Consider the following 22,928-nt stretch of genomic DNA (forward strand, 5'->3'; position numbering starts at 1 on the left):
GGAAAAACTAGAGACAATAAAAAGATCAGTGGCCAGGAATTGAGGGGAGGGGGGGAAGGAGAGAGGATTTTTAGGGCAGTGAAAGTATTCTATGTGATACCATAATGGTGGATACCTATCATCATACATTTGTTAAGATCCACAGAATGTTAGGAGAATTTAAAAACATCTATTCTTTATTGATTCTTAATGTTTGTCACAGAACATTACTATAACATTTATATAATTGCCCTTCTAAATTTTATCGTCTCAATCACTAACGGTGCAGGCAATCTCACAACTTGTCTCTCAACCTTGCAGAAAGGGCCCCAATCTTTCTATCAATTAATTACACTGGATGCAGGCTCCATCTCTCCAGGCGCTTGATATTTCAGGATTTATTTTTATTCTCTGAATATGGCCAAATTTAAGGCAACATTTCTGCATCTATCAGCAAAATGAAAGAAGTTTGGGGTAACATGAGACTCAAGTTCTAATGATATTGTCTCATGTCAAGTAAGTGCTTTCCCTCCCCAGTCAAGAAAATTCCTGCATGTGAGTTGGTCCAAACAGGGGGCAAGGTTAATTCCTCTTTTATCTTTTCCCCCCTTAATTCTTAAGCCTGACATAGTAAACACTGTTAAATAGCAAGCAGGAACCACTGCCCTCAAACAATTAACCCACTACTAAGAACCATTTATTATCATAACAAGCCAGATGCTACCTAAAAACTAGCTGTATTTTGTAGTAGGTGATTCTCTCTCACTTATTTCCTCTAACAATTCAAACTCAAATTAAATTCCTCAAATTCGAAGCTTTAAGGTTTGGCAAGAAACAAGTCAGGTTTTATTCCAATGTTCTTTCATCTTGTGTGTAAAATACCAACCTTACTTTATTTCAGACAGTCCTCCACTTTAATGATATGCCCTAACAAGTAATTTATAAAGTCATGCCATATTAACAACATGATTTTAATTCTGTTACCTTTGGAAGACAGCTTTTCAGGGATGTAGGTGTCAAGAAATCTATGACTAGAACAGATAGAGATTTCTAGCCTGTACTTTCTCTTTCAAGTTTTCCAGAGCTGACTGTGAATACTAAATGTTAATTAAAATGACAGTTTAATGTATTTATTGCTTAGTTCACACATTTGATGGTCCACAAATATTTATTAAGTACTGTTACATAATAATGAATTCGTTTGGTCTTTGTTTCTGTTTACTAGGAAAGAGCCTCTAAACTCTTGGAATTTCCAAGTGATCAAAGTGTCTTTTGTTACTCATAGTGGAACCCTGGGCCACACTTAAATTTATACTAATGAGATTGGTTCACGATGAGCTTGAGTTCGGTGAGTCATTCTCGAAAACTACTGAATCTGAGATGACAGTGGAATTCCCCAATGGGTAGCCAGTTGCCAGAAGTGCAGGTGGCCTGTGGGCCTCAGAGCTTGTGGCTATGTTTGAATTGAGGCAGTCTTGTGGGAAACTACACCCTTAATTTGTGAAGTTTGTGACAACTCTAGGTATTTAGCATTAGAACTGCATTGTTAACACCCACTCAAAATGTGCCAGGGCCTTAACCAGACACTTGCTATACATAACACACACGATTCCTGCCAGCACGGCACTTCTAACCTAGTGGGAGAGAAACAAGCAAATAAACACACCATTGTGAGTAGTGTACGCCCCATTTCAGGAAACAGTATAATACGGTCCGAACACAGGCTATTTGTGGGAAATATTTAGTAGCAACTAAATCTAACCACTTGAGTAGTTGTTTGCCAGGGACAAAGCAGAATGAATGATTGAGCTTCACATCTTAGGAGGTGCAAAGATGCCTGAGTAACTGCTGAACTGTACAGACGGAAACAGTTTCCAGGGGTGTCCCTAACCTAAAAATAAGATCAGAGCTGAAAGGGCAAGGGTACCTGTAACCTCCTAATCAAGTGCAATGCCACCTCAGAGCAGTTGCTTTAAATCCACCTTCCTCCCCCGCACCCCTATCTGTAGTAAAAAACGTTTGGTTCCTTCACCTACCAAATGGAAAACTAGATGTTTACAACTAGCTTTTGAATTCAGACCTCTCCAGACCCAAGGTTTAGAGTACCAGTGATAAGTCACACAAAAAATACTTTTTCACTTTCTTAATTTGCTGGTCTACTGAAATGAGCGAACAGGGCAAAGTATGGTATTACCAAATAACAAAGGTCAAGGGGAAAAAACGTTACCATGCATGCTGTGCTCCAAATGTCAGCAGGGGTGCTATAGCCAGATCCTATCAGTACTTCCAAGGAGCGATACTGCCTTGTTTGAATATCTTCAGTGAAATGTTTATGCTGAGTAAATGGAGAAGGAAACAGTATTTTAAAATTCATTTATTCTAAAAAGTAACAAGTCATGATTACTTAATAATGGAGATTAAAATTTTTATTTAGCTAATGTGTTATCACTTTGATGCTATTAGCTTCAAACAGAACTCTGCTTTACAGTTTACTCCAAATTATTTTTGCAAAGATATGAATCTAAACTTTATATACACAGATTAGAGAATAACAATTTCTTTCTAAGATGTAGGTTTCAAGTTTCAAGAACCTTAAAACAGCACCGATAAAGAATTCTTGAGTGACATCAGCATCATGGCAGAGTGAAACACACCCTTGGTCTTCCACCTTCAATCTACAGTGAGTGGAATATCTATAACTCAACAAAGATTCCCTGATGCACACACTAGGATGCATGAGAGATCCACACATTTGTACATCTGAGGTGGGTGGATTGGAATGTAAGGAACGGTGGAATTGGAGGTCCAGCAGGGAAGATGCCTGACATCCTGTCCCACAATGGCAGCTGAGCCCACAACCCAGTGACCATGGCAGTGGCAGCAGAGAAGGGGTTTGTGACTACACCCGCCATCCCCAGCAAAGGAAAAGGGCAGCAGCAACACTGGAACAAGCAACTCTGGTTCCCTCCCTGGCTGCAGTGGTGCCTGCGATCCTGATTCCCCTGCCATGGTGGCAGCGTCCGAGACTCAGACAATCCTGGGCACAGTGGGGCACACACCATCCTGGTGACTTTAGCGAAACCTGTGGCTGCAGCAACATTGGAAGGCATCAGTGACCCTGGAGGTATAAGTAGCTACAAAGAGAGCACCTGTGACACCTCTGGCAGAAGCTGTGGAGGGTAGAAAATTCTAGCTTTCAAATATAGCTAAAGTCTGCTCAGGTAAGAGAAAGTAAAAACTTGTGCTACACTGCCACCTACTGGATAACAAAAAAGGTCTCTAATTATCAACCTGTTGAATTGTTAAAATTAAACAAAGCTGTACCTAAGCAAGAGAAATGTTCACTACTTCAAATGTGCCAGCAGAGGAATCAAGTGGTAACACAATATCACAAAAATAAAATGGTATTTGTCCAGAAACCAAACTTGGTATCATGGAAGATTGTGATCTAAATGACAGAGAATTCAAAACAGCTGTCATAAAGAAATTCAATGAGTCCTGGAGATGGGGATGAGTGGTTAGAGCATCGGCCTGCTGATAGCTGGGTCAAGGGTTTGATTCCTGGTCAAGGGTATGTACCTGGGTTGCAGGCTGGATCTCCACCCCTGATTGGGGGCTTGTGGGAGGCAACCAACCAATGTGTCTCTTTCACATAGATGTTTCTCTCCCTCTCTCTCTCTCCCTCCTCTCTCCATTCCTCCTCCTCTCCCTCCTTTCCCCCTTCCCACTCTCTCTGAAAAGCAATGGAAAAAATACCCCCAGGTGAGGATAAAAAAAAATAATTCAATAAGAAACAAGAAAACTCAGAAAGGTAGTTCAATGAACTCAAGAATAAAATTATTTAACAAAAGGAGTGCTATACAGAAGATACTGAAACTCAAAAAGAACCAAACAATGAATCTGGAGCACTCAGTAAGATAAAGAATGCATTAGAAAGCACTGGAAACAGAGCAGACCAGATGGAAGAGTGAATCAGCAAGTGCAAAGATAGAAATCTGAAATGATTCAGGTGGAAGAGTAGAAAGAACTAAGACTTTTTTAAAAATGCAACTCTAGCCTGGCTGGCATGACTCAGAGGCTGAGCATCAACTTATGATCCAGGAGACCATGGTTCAATTCCCAGTCAGGGCACATGCCCGAGTTGTGGGCCCCAATCAGTAACACTCTCTCATCATTGATGTTTCTATCTCTTTCTCCCTCTCCCTTCCTCTCTTCTCTGAAATAAAAAATGACATATTAAAAAAAACACACACACACACAGAAACCAAACAAAAAACCCCACAACTCCGTGAGATCTCACTCCATCAGAAAGGGCAATACAGGAATAATGGGTATTCCAAAAGGAAAATCAAGGGAGAAGGGAAGAGAGAGCCTAGTTAAAGAAATAACAGAGGAGACCTTACCAAACCTGGATGAGCTGGACATACAGGGAGGTCACGGAACACCTAATTATCTCAATACAAAGAGACATTCTCTAGGACACACTATATTAAACTGTCAAAAGTCAATTATAGGATCTTCTGGTCAAGATGGTAGTGTAGGTAAATGTGGTACTCGCATCCTCCCACAGCCACATCAGAATTACAACTAACCACAGAACAACCTTCATTCAGAACTGTCTGTCCTACAACTAGAGAATTAAAGAAGCCACAATGAGACTGGTAGAAGGGGCGGAGGCACTGAATGGGCTGGTCCTACACAAACATGCGGTGTTCTTTATTTACTTTTTAAAATATGTCTTTATTGATTTCAGAAAGAGGAAGGGAGAGGACGAGAGAGAGAAATATCAACAAGAGAGTCACTGATCGGCTGCCTCCTGCACACCCTCTACTGGGGATCGAGCCCGTAACCTGGACATGTGCCCTAACCAGGAACCGAACCTCGATCTCCTGAATCATAGGTCGATGCTCAACCACTGAGCCATGCTGGCAGGGCCATGTGGTGTGTTTTTTAATCAGGAGGGATATCTTGGCTGCAAAGGTCTCCCATGAGGAGCAAGGGGTTCCAGGCCTACACTGGGCTCCCAGCCCAGGGTTCCAGTGCTGGGAAGAGAAGTCCCCCGAAACCAGCAGGGAGTGTGGCTGAGTGACAAAGAGGGTTGCTGGAGTCCCAAGGCAATCCTCTTAAAGGGCTAGTGCATGGACTTACTTGCATTCCCTCCCTCTGGGCTCCAGCGCTGGGGCAGCAGCTTGAAAGGATCCAGGGTCATATGGGGAGGAACTAAATTGCCTGGCATCAGGGCAAGAACTGAGGGGCAGCTTTCTCCTAGACAAAAGTGCTGGCAAAGGTCATTGTTCCTTTGCTGAGAACCTCCTTGCCACAGTGCTGACAGGCAGTCACCATATCTGAGTTTCCATCAACCTAGCCCACAATGTTCACCCTGACCTGCTGATTCCGAGACCCTGATCCACCCAACTTGCAGCCCCACCCAAGCTGTTTGCAGTGGCTTTTCCAATATGAATGGCCTGCCCTAGATCAGGCTTCACTTTCCTAAAAACTCCCAAACAAGCAGCAGCTGGTCTCAGTGTGCCCCATACTTCTCGATAAGTGGCCCCAGGCCTAGCACTAGCAGTGGCCTGCTTTGGTTCATAGTGTGTGACCACTCTTTGGGCACCTCCAAGCCCAATACAAGTAGCAGCCATCTGCAGATTGCTCTGCAGCTCGTGCTGAGTGGCCCAAGGAAAAGCGCAGGCAGTAGTTGACTGTGAACCTCCCGGGAGGTCCCAGAGCCAGTGCAGCTGGTGGTCAGCTTCAGACCACACGAATTACAATCCTACCACATCCACAGAAGACACACTGAAGGGGCAGACTTGGAGAGCACCAAAGCCCTACTCAAGCAAGTTCTGCTGCAGACGGGTGTCTTCTGAACAGCAGCTGCACAGGTCTAACATTTGAATAACGAGATTTCAGAGCCAGAGAACAGAGACCAAGGAGAAGAGACTTTTTTAAAAATCAAGAGAGTAAAATCAAGGAATCAGAGTTTCAATACTGAGTCCTTAGCATAATGGATGAAAACAGAACTAGTGAGACACACTGCTGTGAAGTGATCTCAGATTTCCACGGGGAAAGGCTTCATATAAAGGGTCATGAATCAGAATGGCATTGATCTTTAGCAGCAACAAGACAGGAAACTAAAAGACAATGAATTCTGAGGGAAAATGATTTTCAACCTAGTACCTGACACTCAGCCAACTGACTGTAAAAGCAGAATAAAAGTTATCAGACAGGCAAGGCTACCCTCTGTCACCCAATCTCACATACCCTTTCTTAAGGAAGTTTTTGAAGTCATATGTACTCCAAAAAAGCTAAACAAAAACAAAACCAAGAAAGATCAGAGACATAAAACAGGATACAGAGAGTAAACAATAACCCCTAAGATGATAGTAAAGGGAATCCCAAATGGCAGAAATGCAGCAGGCCTGTCGGGCAACCCAAATGAACAGATGGAAGACTCCAGGTTCCAGGACAGAGCTCTTCAGGGAAAGAGGAGGTGAAAGAACACCAAGGTACCCATATGTGTTAGAGTGTAAGCGCTCCCACTGCTGGGTGGGAATGTGGGGTTGAGTTGAGTGTTAAGTGTACAAAGATGACTCAGCATGAAACACAGTGTTGGGCAGAAAGGGAAAAGGAATCATAACACAATACATGCTCAGTTCAGCTAAGGATGGCATTAGAGTCCTAATAATGTAAACAGGGAATGATTACCTAGCCCCAAATCCTATTAAATTGGAAAGATTGGGGACGGGTGCAGTGGTGGTATATTAGTCTTACTTTTCAAGAGGAAGAAATAATACCTAAAATTGAAAAGAAGAATTGGGAGCAATATAGCCAAGTTCTTTATTAGTGACATGAAGATAAGCACTGACGTGTGGAGAGTGAAAAGCTGGCAAAGGGAGGAAAGACCTTCTTTTGAATCAAAACCTATATAACGGTCTCTAAACTATACACAAGCATAACTGATAAGCAAAAGAATATTTTAAAAAATCAAGCTATAGGAAAATAACATATGTAGATAAAAAAGGACTCCTAAAATAAACGTGACAAGTCCAGTGACCGAAAATAACCTCACAGGGTGATCTGTCATAATGCCTAACTGGGCAGGACTGTTTTATTGTACTATTCTCTCTACTTTAGTAAATATATTTGAACTTTCCCATAATAAAAAGTGAAAAAATATTCACTAGCCCTAGCAGGTTTGGCTCAGTGGTTAGAGCACCAGCCTGTGGACTGAAGGGTCTCGGGTCCCATTCCAGCCAAGGGCACAGACCTCAGCTGCAGGCTCCATCCCTGGCTGTGGGAGTGAGGGAGGCAACCAGTCCATGTGTCTCTCTCACGACAATGTTTCTTTTCTCTCTCTCTTTTTCTCCCCACCATTGAAAACTAATGGGAAAAGTATCCTTAGGTGAGGATTAAAAGAAATTCACTGAAATGCTAACTGGCAATCTGGGTCTGAAACTGAAGACGCTTTCTTCTGTTTGCACAACTACATCCAAATCTCATTCACTGCCTGTCGCGTCGAAACAAAGCACTGAGAAGTTTCGCTTACCACCCAACAGGCATTTCCAAGATCAGCAATCTTCACTTGGAGCTTCTCTGCATTTTTTGGCTCAAGGGGATTAACAAGAAAATTTCCTGCAGTGGATTTTCCTATAGACAATAGGCATCATCAGTAAGACTGTTCAATGAACACAGAACTACCCAAAGGTTAATAAAACTCTGAGGTCATACACCCAGGCCCCCACTGGCAATCTATAACCACCTTTCTAAGATAAAAGGAGCAGCGCAACACCTTGAGTTTCCAGAATTAAAACCTTTTGCCTTCATAGCTGTGTACCCATTACACGATCAAAATTCAAAGTTACCTACAGACTTACGCAGTGAAGGTAACCGGGATATCTGTTGTAAAGCCAGCTTTATAAAAACCATGGTACTTTTAGTCTAGAAAGTCACGACTACGCTCTGCAGGGAGGAAGTCCTGGGGAGTGTGTGCATAGGTACCTCTGCCGTCCAGTGGTCCGTTGTGCTCTTGGTCCTGCTCATCTTCACAGGGTATCTCTGCCCGAATGCTTTCTTGCAGTTGACTGATGTCCTGTTCACTGAGTGACTGGTCTACGTTTGATAGAGACTGGCACACCATGGTATCTGACACCTCAGAGGTTACAGGTGTACCAGAGTCTGTTTCTTGAGATGTGCTGCTGTCTCCATTTTGGGAGCTTAGGAAACTACTTTCCTGCTTCAAATTTTGTACATCACAGTCATTAGCATTATGTAGATCGTCTTTAAGCCTCAATGTTTCTTTATTACTGTTCTCAGTATAATTAACGATTTCAATTACTCCATTGCAATTAATTTCTGCTGCACCACCCTCTACACCACGTTCCATAAGTGTTTGATCCTGGTCAACGGTACTTGACTCTTCTAAGGAACAAACAGACAAAAAGGATGTATGTGTATGTGTAGTAGTGAAAGAACAAAAAATTTCTCCACGAGATTAAAACATTTTCTAGAACTGAACACAGTTACGTAAAACCATGACTGAACATCTAAAACCTACTTATGGAAGGACAAAGATCCTCTTATCCTTACCCAACTACTAAATGAAGTCTATGTTGCATTTCCTGAGAAAAGTTAGAAATTACATTTGAGTATCACCTGCCTAACGCTCATGACAAATCCTGTATTCTTACTTTATAAGGACACCCCCAGAGACATGCCGTACGCATGAAACCACTATACAGAACAACCATAATGTTAGATTTTGCTATAAAGTAATTTGTGTGATGCTCTATTTATACCAAGTTTTTCTTGGGTCATTTTATTAGGTGGGTTCTCTTTCAAGGGTCTTTCAACAGGACTCTCTGAGTCTTCTTGCTGGTTGGGTCTGTTTTGCCCAGGGCCCGACTCTTTCTCCATTTCCTCAATCTCCTGCATTCGCTTCTCTAGTAATTCTGCCTGGCGCCTCTGCTTCTTCTTCAATTTCTTCTTCTTATTCTTTGACATTTTGTCGGCCTGGGCGGAGATTACAAACAGATAAAGCCTTCAGGTGGCTAATCCATCACTCGAGTTGGAGATAACTGTTAACTTTAATTACTTCCTAATCAAATGTCCCTCGTTCCCTACACAGGACTTACATTTTTCATTAACTTAAAAAATGTGTACACTCTTATCAAACCAAATAAAAACAAAATTAACAACAAATCTGGGTCCTCTGAGCAGTCTGTGGGGCTGGTGTACTTTCAAACACGCTCAAATTCATAGACGTCTCACCATTATCAACCTGACGAAGATGCATGGAATTTAGTGCAGAAAATTACAGAAGCACACGATTATTTTTTCCTTTGGTTCTCAAGTTCTAAACAAACTGTGATTATCCGTAACAGAAGAACCCCTGCCCCATAGATCAGAATTAAATATAGAAACCCCTTATACTTACTGGTTTAGGCTGGGGCGCAGTGCTGACTGAAAAGAAAAGAGAACCAAGTAAGAACCCTGGCACTCAGTAGGACACATGAACTAATGCCCACATAGGACACCACACCTGAAGGAAAATCCTTCCCTGCACAGTTTGTATCGTAGAAACAACTACTTAAGCAACTTTGGGGTAGAAATATTACTTTTTTAAAAGAAATAAATAATGCTTATAAAAGTTGAACAAACTTAAAATAAGTTTAAATAAATTAAATTCTTCAGATAGTACAAATATAAGCAGAACCCAGACCCCGTTTCTGGTCCCCACAACTAATGCTAAAATCCCATTCACACATACTGCTTAAAACAGACTCTGATGGGCAACCTCCTCACCTCCTCCAGGACTCTTATTTAAGCTCTTCAAAAACTACCTATTTCCCCCTTCTTGACTTTTCCTTTTTAAAGGAAGCCTATGGTAACTGATACTTCCAACTTGAAGATCAAGAAAGTTCCCCAGCCCTGGCCAATGTGGCTCAGTTGGTTGGGTGTCATCCTGTGCACCGAAAGGGGGCACAGTACAAAGCATACAGGAGGCAGCGCATCGATGTTTTTCTCTCTCCTTCTCCCTCCCTCTCTCAAAATTCAATAAAAAAATCTTAAAAAAAACCAAAAAACAAAAAAGGAAAAAAGAAAAGTTCCTCAAATATAAACATATAAACTTCTAAAATTAAAATCTATATCTCAAATGGAAAAAAATGATCATAGTCATAGTAGCCAATATTTATTTAGCACATAATACTATGTGGCACACTGCCAACTACTTTAACATGAAATTTAATCCCAGTTAACTCCTGCATGAGAAAATAAGGAAGTCAAATGACTCGCCCAAGGTAACCCAGCTGATGATGAAGCCAGGATTCAAATCAGGTCTGTTCACGTCAGTGCTTAAACTTAAGCTCTTAATAGATATTATCTTGCCCCTGCACAGGTCACTGATCCATAAAAGAGCATGTATGATTATGTTAAGAGGTAAACAGAGGAAAAATGGCCATCAAATCACAAGAGAAGACATTAAAACAACATGAACCAGGTTTTACATACACAGTTAACACAGGTTTGAACTGTATGGGTCCACTTACTTGAGGATTCTTTTCAATAAATACTGTAAATGTATTTTCTCTTCCTAATGACTTTCTTAATAACATTTCCCTTTCTCTAGCTTACTTTTCTGTAAGAATATAATATATGAAATGTACAAAATATGTGTTAACAGACTGTATGTTATTGGTAAGGCTCTGGTCAACAATAGCCTACTAGTAGTTAAGTTTGGGGAGAGTCAAAAGAGGTAAGCTGACCAGAAAAAAATCCTGAGGTATCTTAAATTACAGCAGGCTGGAGGGTGAAAGGAAGAGATGAGGGGTTAATCAGTTAACCACTGCAGGCAAACTAGCAAAGACTGACAACATTCCTAAAGGTATGCTGAAACTTTCAATTAGCCTCAAGGTGGATATCTTGGAGAGAACAGCCTAAAGCCAAAAGCCGACTGCCAGGTGTCACTGCATCCTGTGTACGCATGATCTTTCCAGACTGTTGCGCACAACCTATCTTAAAGAACAAATGCTTCTTCCTTCTGGACTATGCACCTATACCAGAACTAGCCCTTTACCTACAACTAAATTGTTTCAAAACAACTTACAACTTTCTTCCCTAAACTGTTTGCATAAAAAAGCTGTAAATCCCAGAATGTAAACATGCAGTCTTCTCCATCTAGCCCTGCTGCTGGTGGTTTAGACAGCATGTCCCAGGACCCAGTCCTTTTCTGGCTAGCACGTGGCTCAATTAACCTTTTCTTTTCGAAAAGCTTTTGGCCATGATTTAACAAAGCAAAATTTTGAATGCCAGGGAGTCTTCGTGCTTAACCCCAGTTGTTCAAGGGTCAACTGCACAACATATGTGTACCTAAAAAGACAACAGTCTGTAGTCTTCTCCTTCCAACATGGAAGCAATATTGAGTGAAAAAAGTCCTTGGAGAACTAGGACTATTTATTACACATAAGCACTTACTGTATCTTATTGTTAAATAAATGAACAGTGCTTTACTTAACTGCCTGGTAATAGAATAAAAATAGAGACTTGACTTAACTGCTAATGAGCTCAAAGTCCCCAAAGCAAATATACCTGCAGATCCGGAAGGTGGAGGGGCTCCAGACCGCTGCCATTCTGTGGCTTCTGCAGCCAGCCTCCGGATGTACTGTTCATTCACTGACAACAAGATGTTTTCTGGTTTAATGTCAGTGTGGATGATCCGGCACTTGCTGTGTAAGTAATCCAGACCCTGTAATACCTACATGGGAACAGAGCAGGACACTTGCAAACACAAAAGACATGTCTTTCTGGAGAAGGAAAAAAAATCACAATAACATTAAAAAAAAATAAAAAATGATGTGGTAGTTTTCCACAGGGAATAAAGCATTTTTTTAAAGCACAAAGATTAACTATGAACTATGAATGAAGGCAAGAGCTTATTTATAATAAAAAGTTCTTCCAAGTTTTAGAAAGCGAATTCTATTTGGAGACATCTTTAAGTACATTATAAAGACTGAGAATAAATGGTCCACATGCCCTTTAAGTACTGAAATGTAAGTGGTGAAAGAGATTTAGATATGTTTTAATTGAAATTTCCTTGTTGATGAAGAACTGAGGTCTCTTGCTTCCCAGTCTGGGACTCTTTCCACCAAAACACATTATCCAAACAAATCATTTGCCCTTTGATGTATTAATACTTTCCTGATAGTAAACTTCTTTACCGAACACTGAAAGGTATTTTTAATATTAGAAAATGCCCACAGCCCTGGCCAGTGTGGCTCAGTTGGTTGAACATGGTCTCATGCACCAAAAAGTCACCAATTCCATTCCCAGTCAGGGCACAGGCCAGGGTTGCGGGCTCAATCCCCAGCAGGGGGCGTGCAGGAGGCAGCTGATTGCTGTTTCTCCCTTCCTCTTTCTCTCAAAAAAAAAAATTAAAAAAAATCAATAAAAACATATTTTTAAAAAATGCTCATGAATAATGTTATGTTATATAAAGAGACAGTAATGATTTGACATAGCAATTCTTTACTACCACAGAGTCAGTATTTGTAACCAGAACTTCTGAATAAGGGCTCCAAATTTCAAAAACTCAGGAACTGCACACCTTCCCCTCTAATAATTATAGAAGATGAACTGGGAGTGGGGGGAGATGGTTATGATAAAATGTTTAAAAACAGAATAAACACAGTAAATCCTATGGGCTGAATAAAACAATTTTTAAAAACCTAGTTTTTAAAATAAAACTTCTATTGGAAATAGGAAACCCTTGACACTTTACATATAAAAAAAATCACCACACTGAAAATACATACTTGCTGAATGATTTTTTTGACACAAGGCAGTGGAAGCCCTTGATAGTTGGATTTGATGATCCACTTCAGCAGATGATGCCCCAGAACTTCAAACACCATGCAGATATCTAGAAGTGTGTTAAGGAGGCAAAAGGGAGGCAAAATGTGTCCCACCCCAATGAAACTGTTATTGTATTATTCTTTCAGTATAAAAAGTTATAGAGCTTGACTAAAAAATAAAAAAATCTAGCTGTCAATATTCTAAAATTCCAAAGGTTAATTAATATTTTAGTCACTGAAAACACCCAAGAAATGGAAAATTCTGGTAGATTTGTTGATAAACCATACACAAAGGAAAAGAAATTCTGCTTTAACTATAGGAGGTAAAATATCAAGACTTAACCTACTAAATGCAAATGCCAACATTTTAAATAATATAGGAAACTGACTTGCTTTATGCTCTGTACTTTACAAAACTTGTCTCAATTCCAGTGCCACCATGTGTTCTCTACGTGTGAGCACCCCATCACTGACACACAGCAGGAATACTATCAGCCTGTTTGCATGCAGAGCACTGTAGGGATTTTAGTAGCAAGATGCTGTTATCTTCTATCTCTAGAAGCTTCTACATAAAGTGGAAAATCAAAACATGCATATATAATAATGACCTAGTGCCCAGACTTTTGTTTTAAATAAGATTCTCCACTAAATGAAAACCTAGTTCCTTGAAGAAATGGCCAAATCCAGGGTGAACCTGGAGCACCTTGCTGTGCCAACAGGAAAAAACCTGGACCACCTTGCTGTGTCAAGAAGAAACAGGAACCAGCTTGAAGAGGATGCCATTAGCCAAAGTTGAGAACATTTTAAAGAGTGAAGTTATGAATTAAGTTATAAAGTAACAATAGAATGAGTCCAAATGGATACTACAGTGTGTATTGGGAGGAGGGAAATACCTTCTTTAGAGAAAAAGTCAAGTAATAAATATACAAAGTATGACAGAAATAGAAAACCACCATTTTACAATGACTATAATAATAACTGATGCAGGTAAGAATCAATGACCAATGAAACTAAACTACTGAATGAAAGACTGTTGGGAAAATTGTCACAATATCACCCTGAAGATTGCTTATTGATTATAAAGGAAAAAGGTACTTTTAACCAGGAAAATCTGGAAAACTCTGTCAGAACCCACTGATCAAACTTCTCACCACCAATGATGAGCACAAATTCACATTACGTGCCCTCTGAGAAGAACGAAACATCATCCATGTAGTGTGGTTGGCAAAAATGATTAAAATGAATTTAACTATAGGGAAACAACTGGACAAATCCAAATTAAGGGACAAAACAACTGGCCTGGACTCTTTGGGGGGAAAAAAAGTTGATGACATGAGAAGACTATTCTAAATTAAAGATTAAAGGTACATGACTACCTCAGAGAAACACAAATCAAAATTACAGGAGGACACCATTCAAAGCCACTAGAATGACTAAAACAAAAAGACTAACGTGACCAAATGTAGGTGAGAATGTGGAGCGATTAAAACTCTCATATTGCGTTAGCAAAAGTATAACATGGTGCTACCACTTTGGAAAACTGGTTAGAGTTAAATGTACAACTAGGAACTTGTGCTTCAGCCAAGATGGAGTAACAGGAACTGGATTTACTCTTGCTTGAAATGACGACAACAACAAAAGCAAACAAAATACATAAAATAACAGATTTTAAGATCCTGGACATCAGGCAACGAAGTTAGTGATCGCTGAGAGAAGGTAAATAAATGAGCTGAAGCCTACGGTTGTCCTGTCTGACTGCCTTGAGACTTTCCAGGCAAACCCATTCAGTAAACATATGGAGGTGAGAGTCTTGAGAGATCAAGGCAGCTGTAGTTCATAGAACAAGGTACCAGAGAGGAGACAGCTGCAGAAAAAAGAGACCCTGGAGATCGGTAGAGGGACATCCTCACGTAATCAGTAGTGTATTAATCAGAATAGGTATATGAGGAAACTACCAGAAGCTGACAGAAATCACCTGGAAGGATTAGAGGAAATAGTACCTAGTATTCCCATAGGGCACCAACAGTGTGTGTTATCATAAAAAAGACTAGAAAAATACATAGTCAGACTCGTGAGCCAGAAATCAAACTACACATATATGGTCAATTAATTTACGACAGAACAGCCAAGATTATACAATGGGGGAAGGACAATCTCTTCAATACACGGTGTTGGGAAAACTGGACAGCCACGTGCAGAAGACCACTGAGCCACTATCTTACGCCATACCTCAAACTCAAAATGAATTGATACCTTAACTGTAAGACCTAAAACCATAAAACTCCTAGAAGAAAACATAGGCAATAGCTCCTTGACACTGCTCTTGGCAAAGATTTTTTTGGATTTGACATCAAAAGCAAAGGCAACAAAAGCAAAAATAAACAAGTGAGACTATGTTAAACTAACTAAAAATCTTCTGCACAGCAAAGGAAGCCATCAGCTAAATGAAAAAGCAACCTATGAAATGGGAGAAAATATTTGCATACCAGTATCTGACAACAGTCCAATATCCAAAATATATAAAGAAGTTGCCCTGGCCGGGTAGTTCTGTTGGTTAGAGTGTCATCCCAATATGCCAAGGTTGCAGGTTCAATCCCCAATCAGGGCACATACAAGAATCAACCAATGATGCAGAAATAAGTGGAACAACAAATTGATGTCTCTCTCTCTCTCTGAAGTCAATAAACAAAACGCATAAAGAAGATACATAACTCAATAGAAAAAACCCCAATCTATTAGTAGAGGGTCTGAATAGAAAATTTTCCAAAGACATAAAGATGGCCAACAGGCACATTAACCATGAGGGAGATACAGATCCAAACCACAGTGAGGTATCACCACACACCTGTTAGAAGGGCTGTTATCAAACAGACGAGATAACAAGTGCTGGTGAGGGTGTGCAGCAAGAGAACTCTCGTGCACTGTTGCTGGGAACATAAATTACTGCAGCCACTGTGCAAAACAATATGGAGTTTCCACAAAAAATTAAACAGAATTACCATATGATCTAGCAATTCCACTTCTGGGTATTTATCTGAAGGAAAGGAAAACACTATGTCAAAGAGATATCTGGACGCCCATTTCACTGCAGCATTATTTACAACAGCCAAGGGATGAACTGGATGAGAGGATAAAGAGGAGGTATACGCACACAGTAGAATATTCAACCCTAAAAAAAAGGAAATCCTGCCATTTGCGACAGCATGAATAGGCCTTCAGGGCATTATACTAAGTGAAATAAGTCAGACAGAGAAAGAAAAATACTAGATATCACTCATATGTGGAATATAAAAAAAAAACCAACAACAACCCACCTCCAAACTCATAGGCAAGGAGAACAGATTGATGGTTGCCAAAGGTGGGGGTTGAAGAAAGAGGTAAATGTGGTCAAAAGGTACAAACTTCCAGCTGTAAGGCCTGTTCGGTACATGATCATTATGTTGTACACCCAAAACTCATACAGTATTATTATGTCAATTATATCTCAATTTTTAAAAGACTAGAAAAATTTGTAGTCATTGGGCACTGGGTAGTGATTAGCCCCAGACTGAACGCTGCTCTGGATCCATCTAACAAATCATAAAAGTAACATCTGAAAAGGACCAAAATGTTTGAAAGTAACATAACTGCTTCCTGGGACAAAGCTCAAGGTTACAGGAATAAAAAATATCCAGCAGCCAAGAAGGTGAAAAAATCACAATGTCTCAAAGATTACCAGGCAGCAAACTGACCCAGAACTGAACCAGATATTAGAATCAGCAGACAAGAAAAGTAAAAGCTATAACTGCAAGCTATATATTGAAAAGCATAGGCATAGAAAATAGATATAAAAGAAGAGACCCAAATTGAACTTAACGTGAGAGATGAAGACACTAGATGGAATAAATGGCAGATGAGGCACTGCAGAATATTAGTAAACTTGAAGGCATGGCAATAGAAACTATCCAAAGTGAAAAACAGAAAAAAATACTACAAACCAACCAACCAACCCACACACCCACAAGAGTAAGCTTCAGGGGGCAATTTGAAGTGACCCATAAAAATGGAGAGGAGCCCGGCCGGGCGTGGCTCAGCAGTTGAGCATCGACCTAGGACCCAGGCAATTGGGGTTAGATTCCCGGTCAGGACACATGCCCCGGTTGCAGGCTCGGTCCCCTGCATTTTTAAATAGTTTATGAATAGGCAGTTTTAGACCTTCTAATCTAAGTGATACGCTATCATTTATTCTGAAAAATCTTATAGGCCTTTATTAGCATAACTGTTGCAACAACCTTTCAATTAGTTCACTGCATGTTGCTCTGAAGTTAACTTGTGAAGAAAATCAGCTGAGCTTCCTTCCAACTCTTAGAATTCTAGGAATCCATATAAAAACATAAAACAAGTCAGTTTTTTCATTATAATAGTACATGAACAATCACACACCTGTTCAGATTCTAAACATTAACCTACACATGCAACCTCTTCAATGCTGGGCCTAGTAGATAATAAATAAAATGCATTAAATTCTTGTTTATTCAGAATTTATCATGAAAAATTACTTTTATTAAAATTTGTGCTAATTGATAAAAATCACAAAACCTTTACTTCATAATACAAGGCTGTTTCTAAAAAAGTTCTTTTGACTTTGGTTTAATTGGATCAAAAAGGAAAAAAGCCTAAAGCAATACTCTAAGAAATCACAACATACAAAGACATACAAGATTCACATCTGTGGTCAGAAATTTACAATAAAAGAAAGTAATTTAATTTTAGTTTGCTTTGAGAAAAGAGACCAATGCTGTTTATACAAATCTGGTCCCTTTTTGGGATAAAGTTAATTCATGACTTATTTTCCAATAGGTTCTTAAAAGGATACGTGTTCCATTAACTCCTGATATTTTAAAGTCATCTAGCAGTTGAACAACCATTTCTTTATTTGGATCATTAGGGTCTGAATTGCGAACCTATAGTGGGGAAGACAGTATTTAGTAAAAAGAAAAGCACTGAAATAAACCAAATGGCTACCTGCAGCAAATATAACAAAAGATTAATTACTCCAAGAAAGAGAAAATCTATGAGAAAAACATATTAAAATTCTAATAGCTCAAACAGGAAAGGAACTTAAACAGTTCACAAAAGGAAATGTATCCATTTTTTTCTACCCAAAGTATGACTCCCAAATTAACTCTTGGTAACCAGGCCACAAGGAATTAAGGAGCTTTTGCAGGCTGTAAATCGACCACAGCACTAATGACACTGTTTATTCAGCTATTTTTGTTCAAAGAAAAACTTTGTCAATGAAGGAAGCAGTACATTAATTGCCTTTTGGGCACGCGCTCCTCATTGTGTCACAGGCTGACATTCTGAAAAGTACTTCCTCGTCTAACATCATCACCTTACAAATAAAAAATCTAAAGTTCAGAAGAAATAAAATGATGAGTTGGAGGATATGCTGGAATAGAGATGATCTTAAAACCTAGATTTTCTAACTCTGACTTTAAGCTCCTTCTACTACATTGGAATTTTCCCAATTTATAAAAAAACTGAAAATAAGTTTTTGATAAATATACCTACATTTCCAATATAAAGGAATTAATACAATGCTTATTTTTATAACACCTAAAAACATAAAGTAGATATTATATATTTGTTAGCACAACTTTCCTTTTAACCATAATAGGAAAGAAAAGAATTCTTTGTGCTATCTGGCATATAAAACATGCTCAAATTAACATTTTTATTTGAAAGTTTTTTCAATGTGTATGTAGAGGGAATTTCCATGACAGCATATTCCATCAGTTCCCTACGACATGACCAAAATGTGTAAATATTGTTGTCTTCCTCTACCTCTTTAAAGATAGTGAAACTTCATAGTAAATATTAGCCAGGCTAAAGAATTTACACTTTGCATGTCTTAATTCAATAAAACTTTATTTAATGCTTCACAGTTCACACATATGATCTAATAATACTCACTGATTTCAGCAACCGGATTTCATCTAGTGCTGTTTCAGTATAATGTTCAGCACTTTTAACTACTTTCATAGCTACAAACTTCTTTCCCCTAAGAAACAAACATAGACAGTTAGGACTAAATGTCCTCCCTTACTTTAGGAAGCTACGATTTTGCTATAATGGGAGACAGTGACAAAAGCACCACTATTGATTTCATGTTTCCTTATACTCAAACACAGGCTACTTCTATGGGATCACTTGTACCCATCAATTAACTGGCCAGATTTAATTTACAGAAAGAAAATCTGTTCTTGGGGAATGCCAATAACCAAACATTTTCTCTAAGTTAAAATTTACCTTCTTAATGTCTCCCTGAACCCAAGTAAAACCATGAAAAGGGGATAAATAAAAGGGGGGGAAAATCCCACCACACCTGAAGTATCCTGTCTATCTGGTAAAAGCTAAAAGGTGAAAAACTGTAATACTTTCCTATAAGAAGCCAGAAGAAAAAATAGGGTGAAAACAAACTAATAAAAAAATTAAGCACATAGATAGCAATTACTGTCTCATCAAAGACAGATGGTACACTTTTAAGTAAATACCCAATGGTAACTGCCTGTGATTTTTATGTAGAGAATAGTTTTAGACTGTATGGCTGAGCAAATCTGTTACCAAAAGAAAATGTAAGAAAATCTCACACAGGTTGGTCTCGGGCATTGATTTTCAACCCATGTCCTGCAAGAATTTTTAAAACATGCAATACCTGACTATTTAATCAGGGGCACTGACCTCTTTTCCCTTAGACTGTCATTAAAAAATCACAGCCAGCACAGCAATAGCCATCTGGTGTGAAGGCCCTGTCTTGAACCATAAACATATAGGTCATGTAATAGAGTTGCATCTTACTGGTTATATTAAGAATAAGGTTGCATCTGATTGGTTAATTCCTGGTACCAGAAACCCTTATATACAAGTATAAGAACCTGATTTTTAAAAAGTCACTTTGCAGCAAAAAGGATAGGTAATTACTACATTATATATTTTTTGTGAATCAATTTAACTGTACTCCAGTGAGGAAAACTATGAATTTACATATCATCCTTTCAATAGCTGTAATGCTCTAAATGCTTTACTGATGCTAACTTAGTTAACCTTGGTCTCTAAGATCTTCACCAGAGGAGAGTCATCTCCAAGAACACAAAGGTTATCAACAACAAAACTCTGATCAAGAAATCAGTCCAAATCAGACTGAAGGTGGGTCAGCTCTGGAAAATCACACAGAAACACTTAGCTATCACTTAACTAACTCTTTCGCAGGACCACTAACACTTACTGAATATCCCATGATAACCACACTGTGGAAAAGTGTCCCCAGCCCAACTTTCGGATCACATGATATCTTCCATTGAATAGATCTCCGATTTTCACAAGATGATAACCTCCTGGAAGAAATAATAGGAGGGAAACATCCACTTAAGTGGTATGAAAAGGTATCTTACATCCCATTTTTAACATCTATATGTCTTTTATCAAATAAAAATGATTTCTTCTATATTATCAATTCAACAGAAGAAAAACTTAAGTCAGCCACACAGTATCACTGAACTCATGTTACAAAAAAAGTCTTAGAGAATTAAATTAATGATTTAGATGGAGCAAGTGATACTTTGTAGAACAATCAATAGCTACTTAAAAAAAAATATTCAAACAAAAATAAGGTTAGGTATTACCATATGCTTGTCCCTCATTAATCCAACAGATTTATCTAAACATAAGTCTATAGTTGCAATATCAGGATTATTTTCAAAAGGAGGGAGATCAATGAAACCTATTTATTTAACTTAAAAAACAAACAGCCAGGCTGGGCGTGGCTCAGCGGTTGAGCATCGACCTAGGATCCAGGAGATTGAGGTTCGATTCTCGGTCAGGGCACATGCCCAGGTTTCGGGCTTGATCCCCAGTCAGGGGCATGCAGCAGGCAGCCGATCAGTGACTCTCTCATCATTGATGTTTCTATCTCTCTATCCCTCTCCTTTCCTCTCTCTGAAATCAATAAAAATATATTTAAAACAACAACAACAGCAAAAACAGGCTCGGCTGGGCGTGGCTCAGCAGTTGAGCTTAGACCTGGGATCCAGGAGATAGATGGAGGTTCCATTCCCGGTCAGGGTGCATGCTTGGGTTGCAGGCTCGATCCGAAGTCAAGGGTGTGCAGGAGGCAGCCGATCAATGACTCTCTCATCATTGATGTTTCTCTCTCTCCCTCCCTCTCCCTTCCTCTCTCTGGAATCAATAAAGATATATTTAAAAAAAACCAAAAAACCAAACCAAAACAAATAGGATGTGCTTCCCTGAAAACATAACACAACAAAACCCAGGAAGGCCTGAAAAGGCTTCTAACAGTGGCAGGAATCAAGTTATTTTAACATCTATCTTTGCCTGATGAGAACAACCACCAGGCTCTGCTAGATGGTAAGATACATTCTACTGTAAGAATACTGAAAAGTCTCATAAAGAAACAGAAAAGCTATCAGGCAATCTTATGACACAATTTAAGTATCTATAATTCCAGTTTAACTTATTTTAGCAATCATCACTATGAGAAAAAAAGTGATAAAAAGGTGTTTTGCAAAAGTCTACAATCAAATCTTATCACTGGTTACTTCTGGGTGACAGCATTAAAGATGGCTTTTATTTTCTTTTTGTTTAATATATTTCTGAAATTTTCTAAGGTAAATAAATATGCACTTTTGACAGATTTAATATGAAACTAACCTTTAAATAAATTAAGTCAAACTAAGAAGAAATACTATTTCCTATACCTAAAGAAAAAAAATGCAGTAAGCAGAAAGCATCAAAACTTTACAATGACAGAGCAAACATTCAAATGAGAATCTGCATACATGTGGATCACGTCTCACTGAGTCTCGCCCTACAGAAAGCCTCACCTTTACAGTAATCATTGGGATCCTCCTGCTCATCATCATCAGACCCTAGGATCTCCTCTTCCTGTTCTGGCGGATCACTCTCAGAGTGGGTAGCAGAGCCTCGGTGCTGAGTTTCAGATCTAAGAAATAATACAAACATGTTCAATTCAAAAGGACAGAAGAAAATAGGACTTTAAGAAAACATCATTATCAACCCTCCCCACCCCCCCCCCACTTAACAGATAATATAAACAGAATATTATCCAATGGCAGCCTAAAATAACATTAGCTATCACTTTACCTCATGTTAGGAAAATACCACTTTTTAAAAAGTCAGTACATGATTAAATAAATCTGGAAAATATACAGGGTGGGACAAAAGTAAGTTTACAGTTGTGAGTGCATGAAACACAAGAGTTTATTCTTGTATTATTTATAAATTACTGTATTTTCCATACAATCAACTCTAAATAAACCTACTTTTGCCACACCCTGTATATAAAAGTACAAAAGGAAAAAAGTAATTAAATCACAATATCCAAACATAATTGCTTGTAAAACTATTAGATTTTCTTCCAGTTATTTCACTTTATTTTTAATAATTTTTTAAAAAAGTCCTTACCCGAGAATATGTTTTAGAGAGAGAAAGAGAGGAAGCAAGGGAGGGAAACATCCACTGGTTGCCTCCCCCATGCACCCGCAACTGGGGATTAACCCTGCATGCACTGAGAACTGAACCTGACACCTTTTGGCACCAGTACAGGATAGGATGACATTCCAACCAGAGCTATGTTGCTGTATTTTTATTAAAAATGTATTTGTAATTATGTACTATATAAAAAATTTGTATCCTGCTCTCCCTGCTACATTGTAAACATTTTCCCTCAGTTCTATGCAATCTCTTAAATCTTACATATTTCCCTTAGAAGTATCAGCACTTACTTTGGCAGATTCTGTTCAGCTGCACATTTTAACTTGCTTCTAACTAAAAATAAAGCTGTTGAATACTTTTGGATAGCCTTTACTCTGTATTTAGAATTATTTCCTTAATGTCAAACTACCAGATAAGGACAGAAATATTCTCCCTATTTATAAAAATAACGTTAAATGTAGAAAATTTGGAAAGAAATTATTTTGTTCTATAACAAATCTAATCTGAACAAATGAACATTTTGGACTATTTCCTTCCAGTCTGTGGCCATGAATGGTTTATAGGATTATATAGTATGACTTTTCTAAA

The 22,928-nt window shown here is 38.8% G+C and overlaps 1 protein-coding gene across 2 annotated transcripts in view; it reads right to left on the reverse strand.

The window, feature by feature from the left end:
• SRPK1 (SRSF protein kinase 1) overlaps positions 1-22,928 on the reverse strand; it is a 70,735-nt gene that overhangs the window by 7,803 nt on the left and 40,004 nt on the right. For both annotated transcript variants that reach the window (XM_087817359.1, XM_087817360.1), the window contains exons 3-13: positions 21,710-21,828; positions 20,095-20,203; positions 18,783-18,870; positions 17,683-17,770; positions 12,789-12,895; positions 11,566-11,731; positions 9,413-9,438; positions 8,775-8,988; positions 7,978-8,397; positions 7,526-7,626; positions 2,207-2,314 (exon numbers count right to left, since the gene is read on the reverse strand). In XM_087817359.1, coding sequence (XP_087673485.1) covers positions 2,207-2,314; positions 7,526-7,626; positions 7,978-8,397; positions 8,775-8,988; positions 9,413-9,438; positions 11,566-11,731; positions 12,789-12,895; positions 17,683-17,770; positions 18,783-18,870; positions 20,095-20,203; positions 21,710-21,828 — 1,546 coding nt within the window. The remainder of the gene's footprint in view (positions 1-2,206; positions 2,315-7,525; positions 7,627-7,977; positions 8,398-8,774; positions 8,989-9,412; positions 9,439-11,565; positions 11,732-12,788; positions 12,896-17,682; positions 17,771-18,782; positions 18,871-20,094; positions 20,204-21,709; positions 21,829-22,928) is intronic.

This window comes from Miniopterus natalensis, chromosome 5, assembly GCF_054644295.1.
Source record: "Miniopterus natalensis isolate mMinNat1 chromosome 5, mMinNat1.hap1, whole genome shotgun sequence".
Taxonomy (NCBI): domain Eukaryota; kingdom Metazoa; phylum Chordata; class Mammalia; order Chiroptera; family Miniopteridae; genus Miniopterus; species Miniopterus natalensis.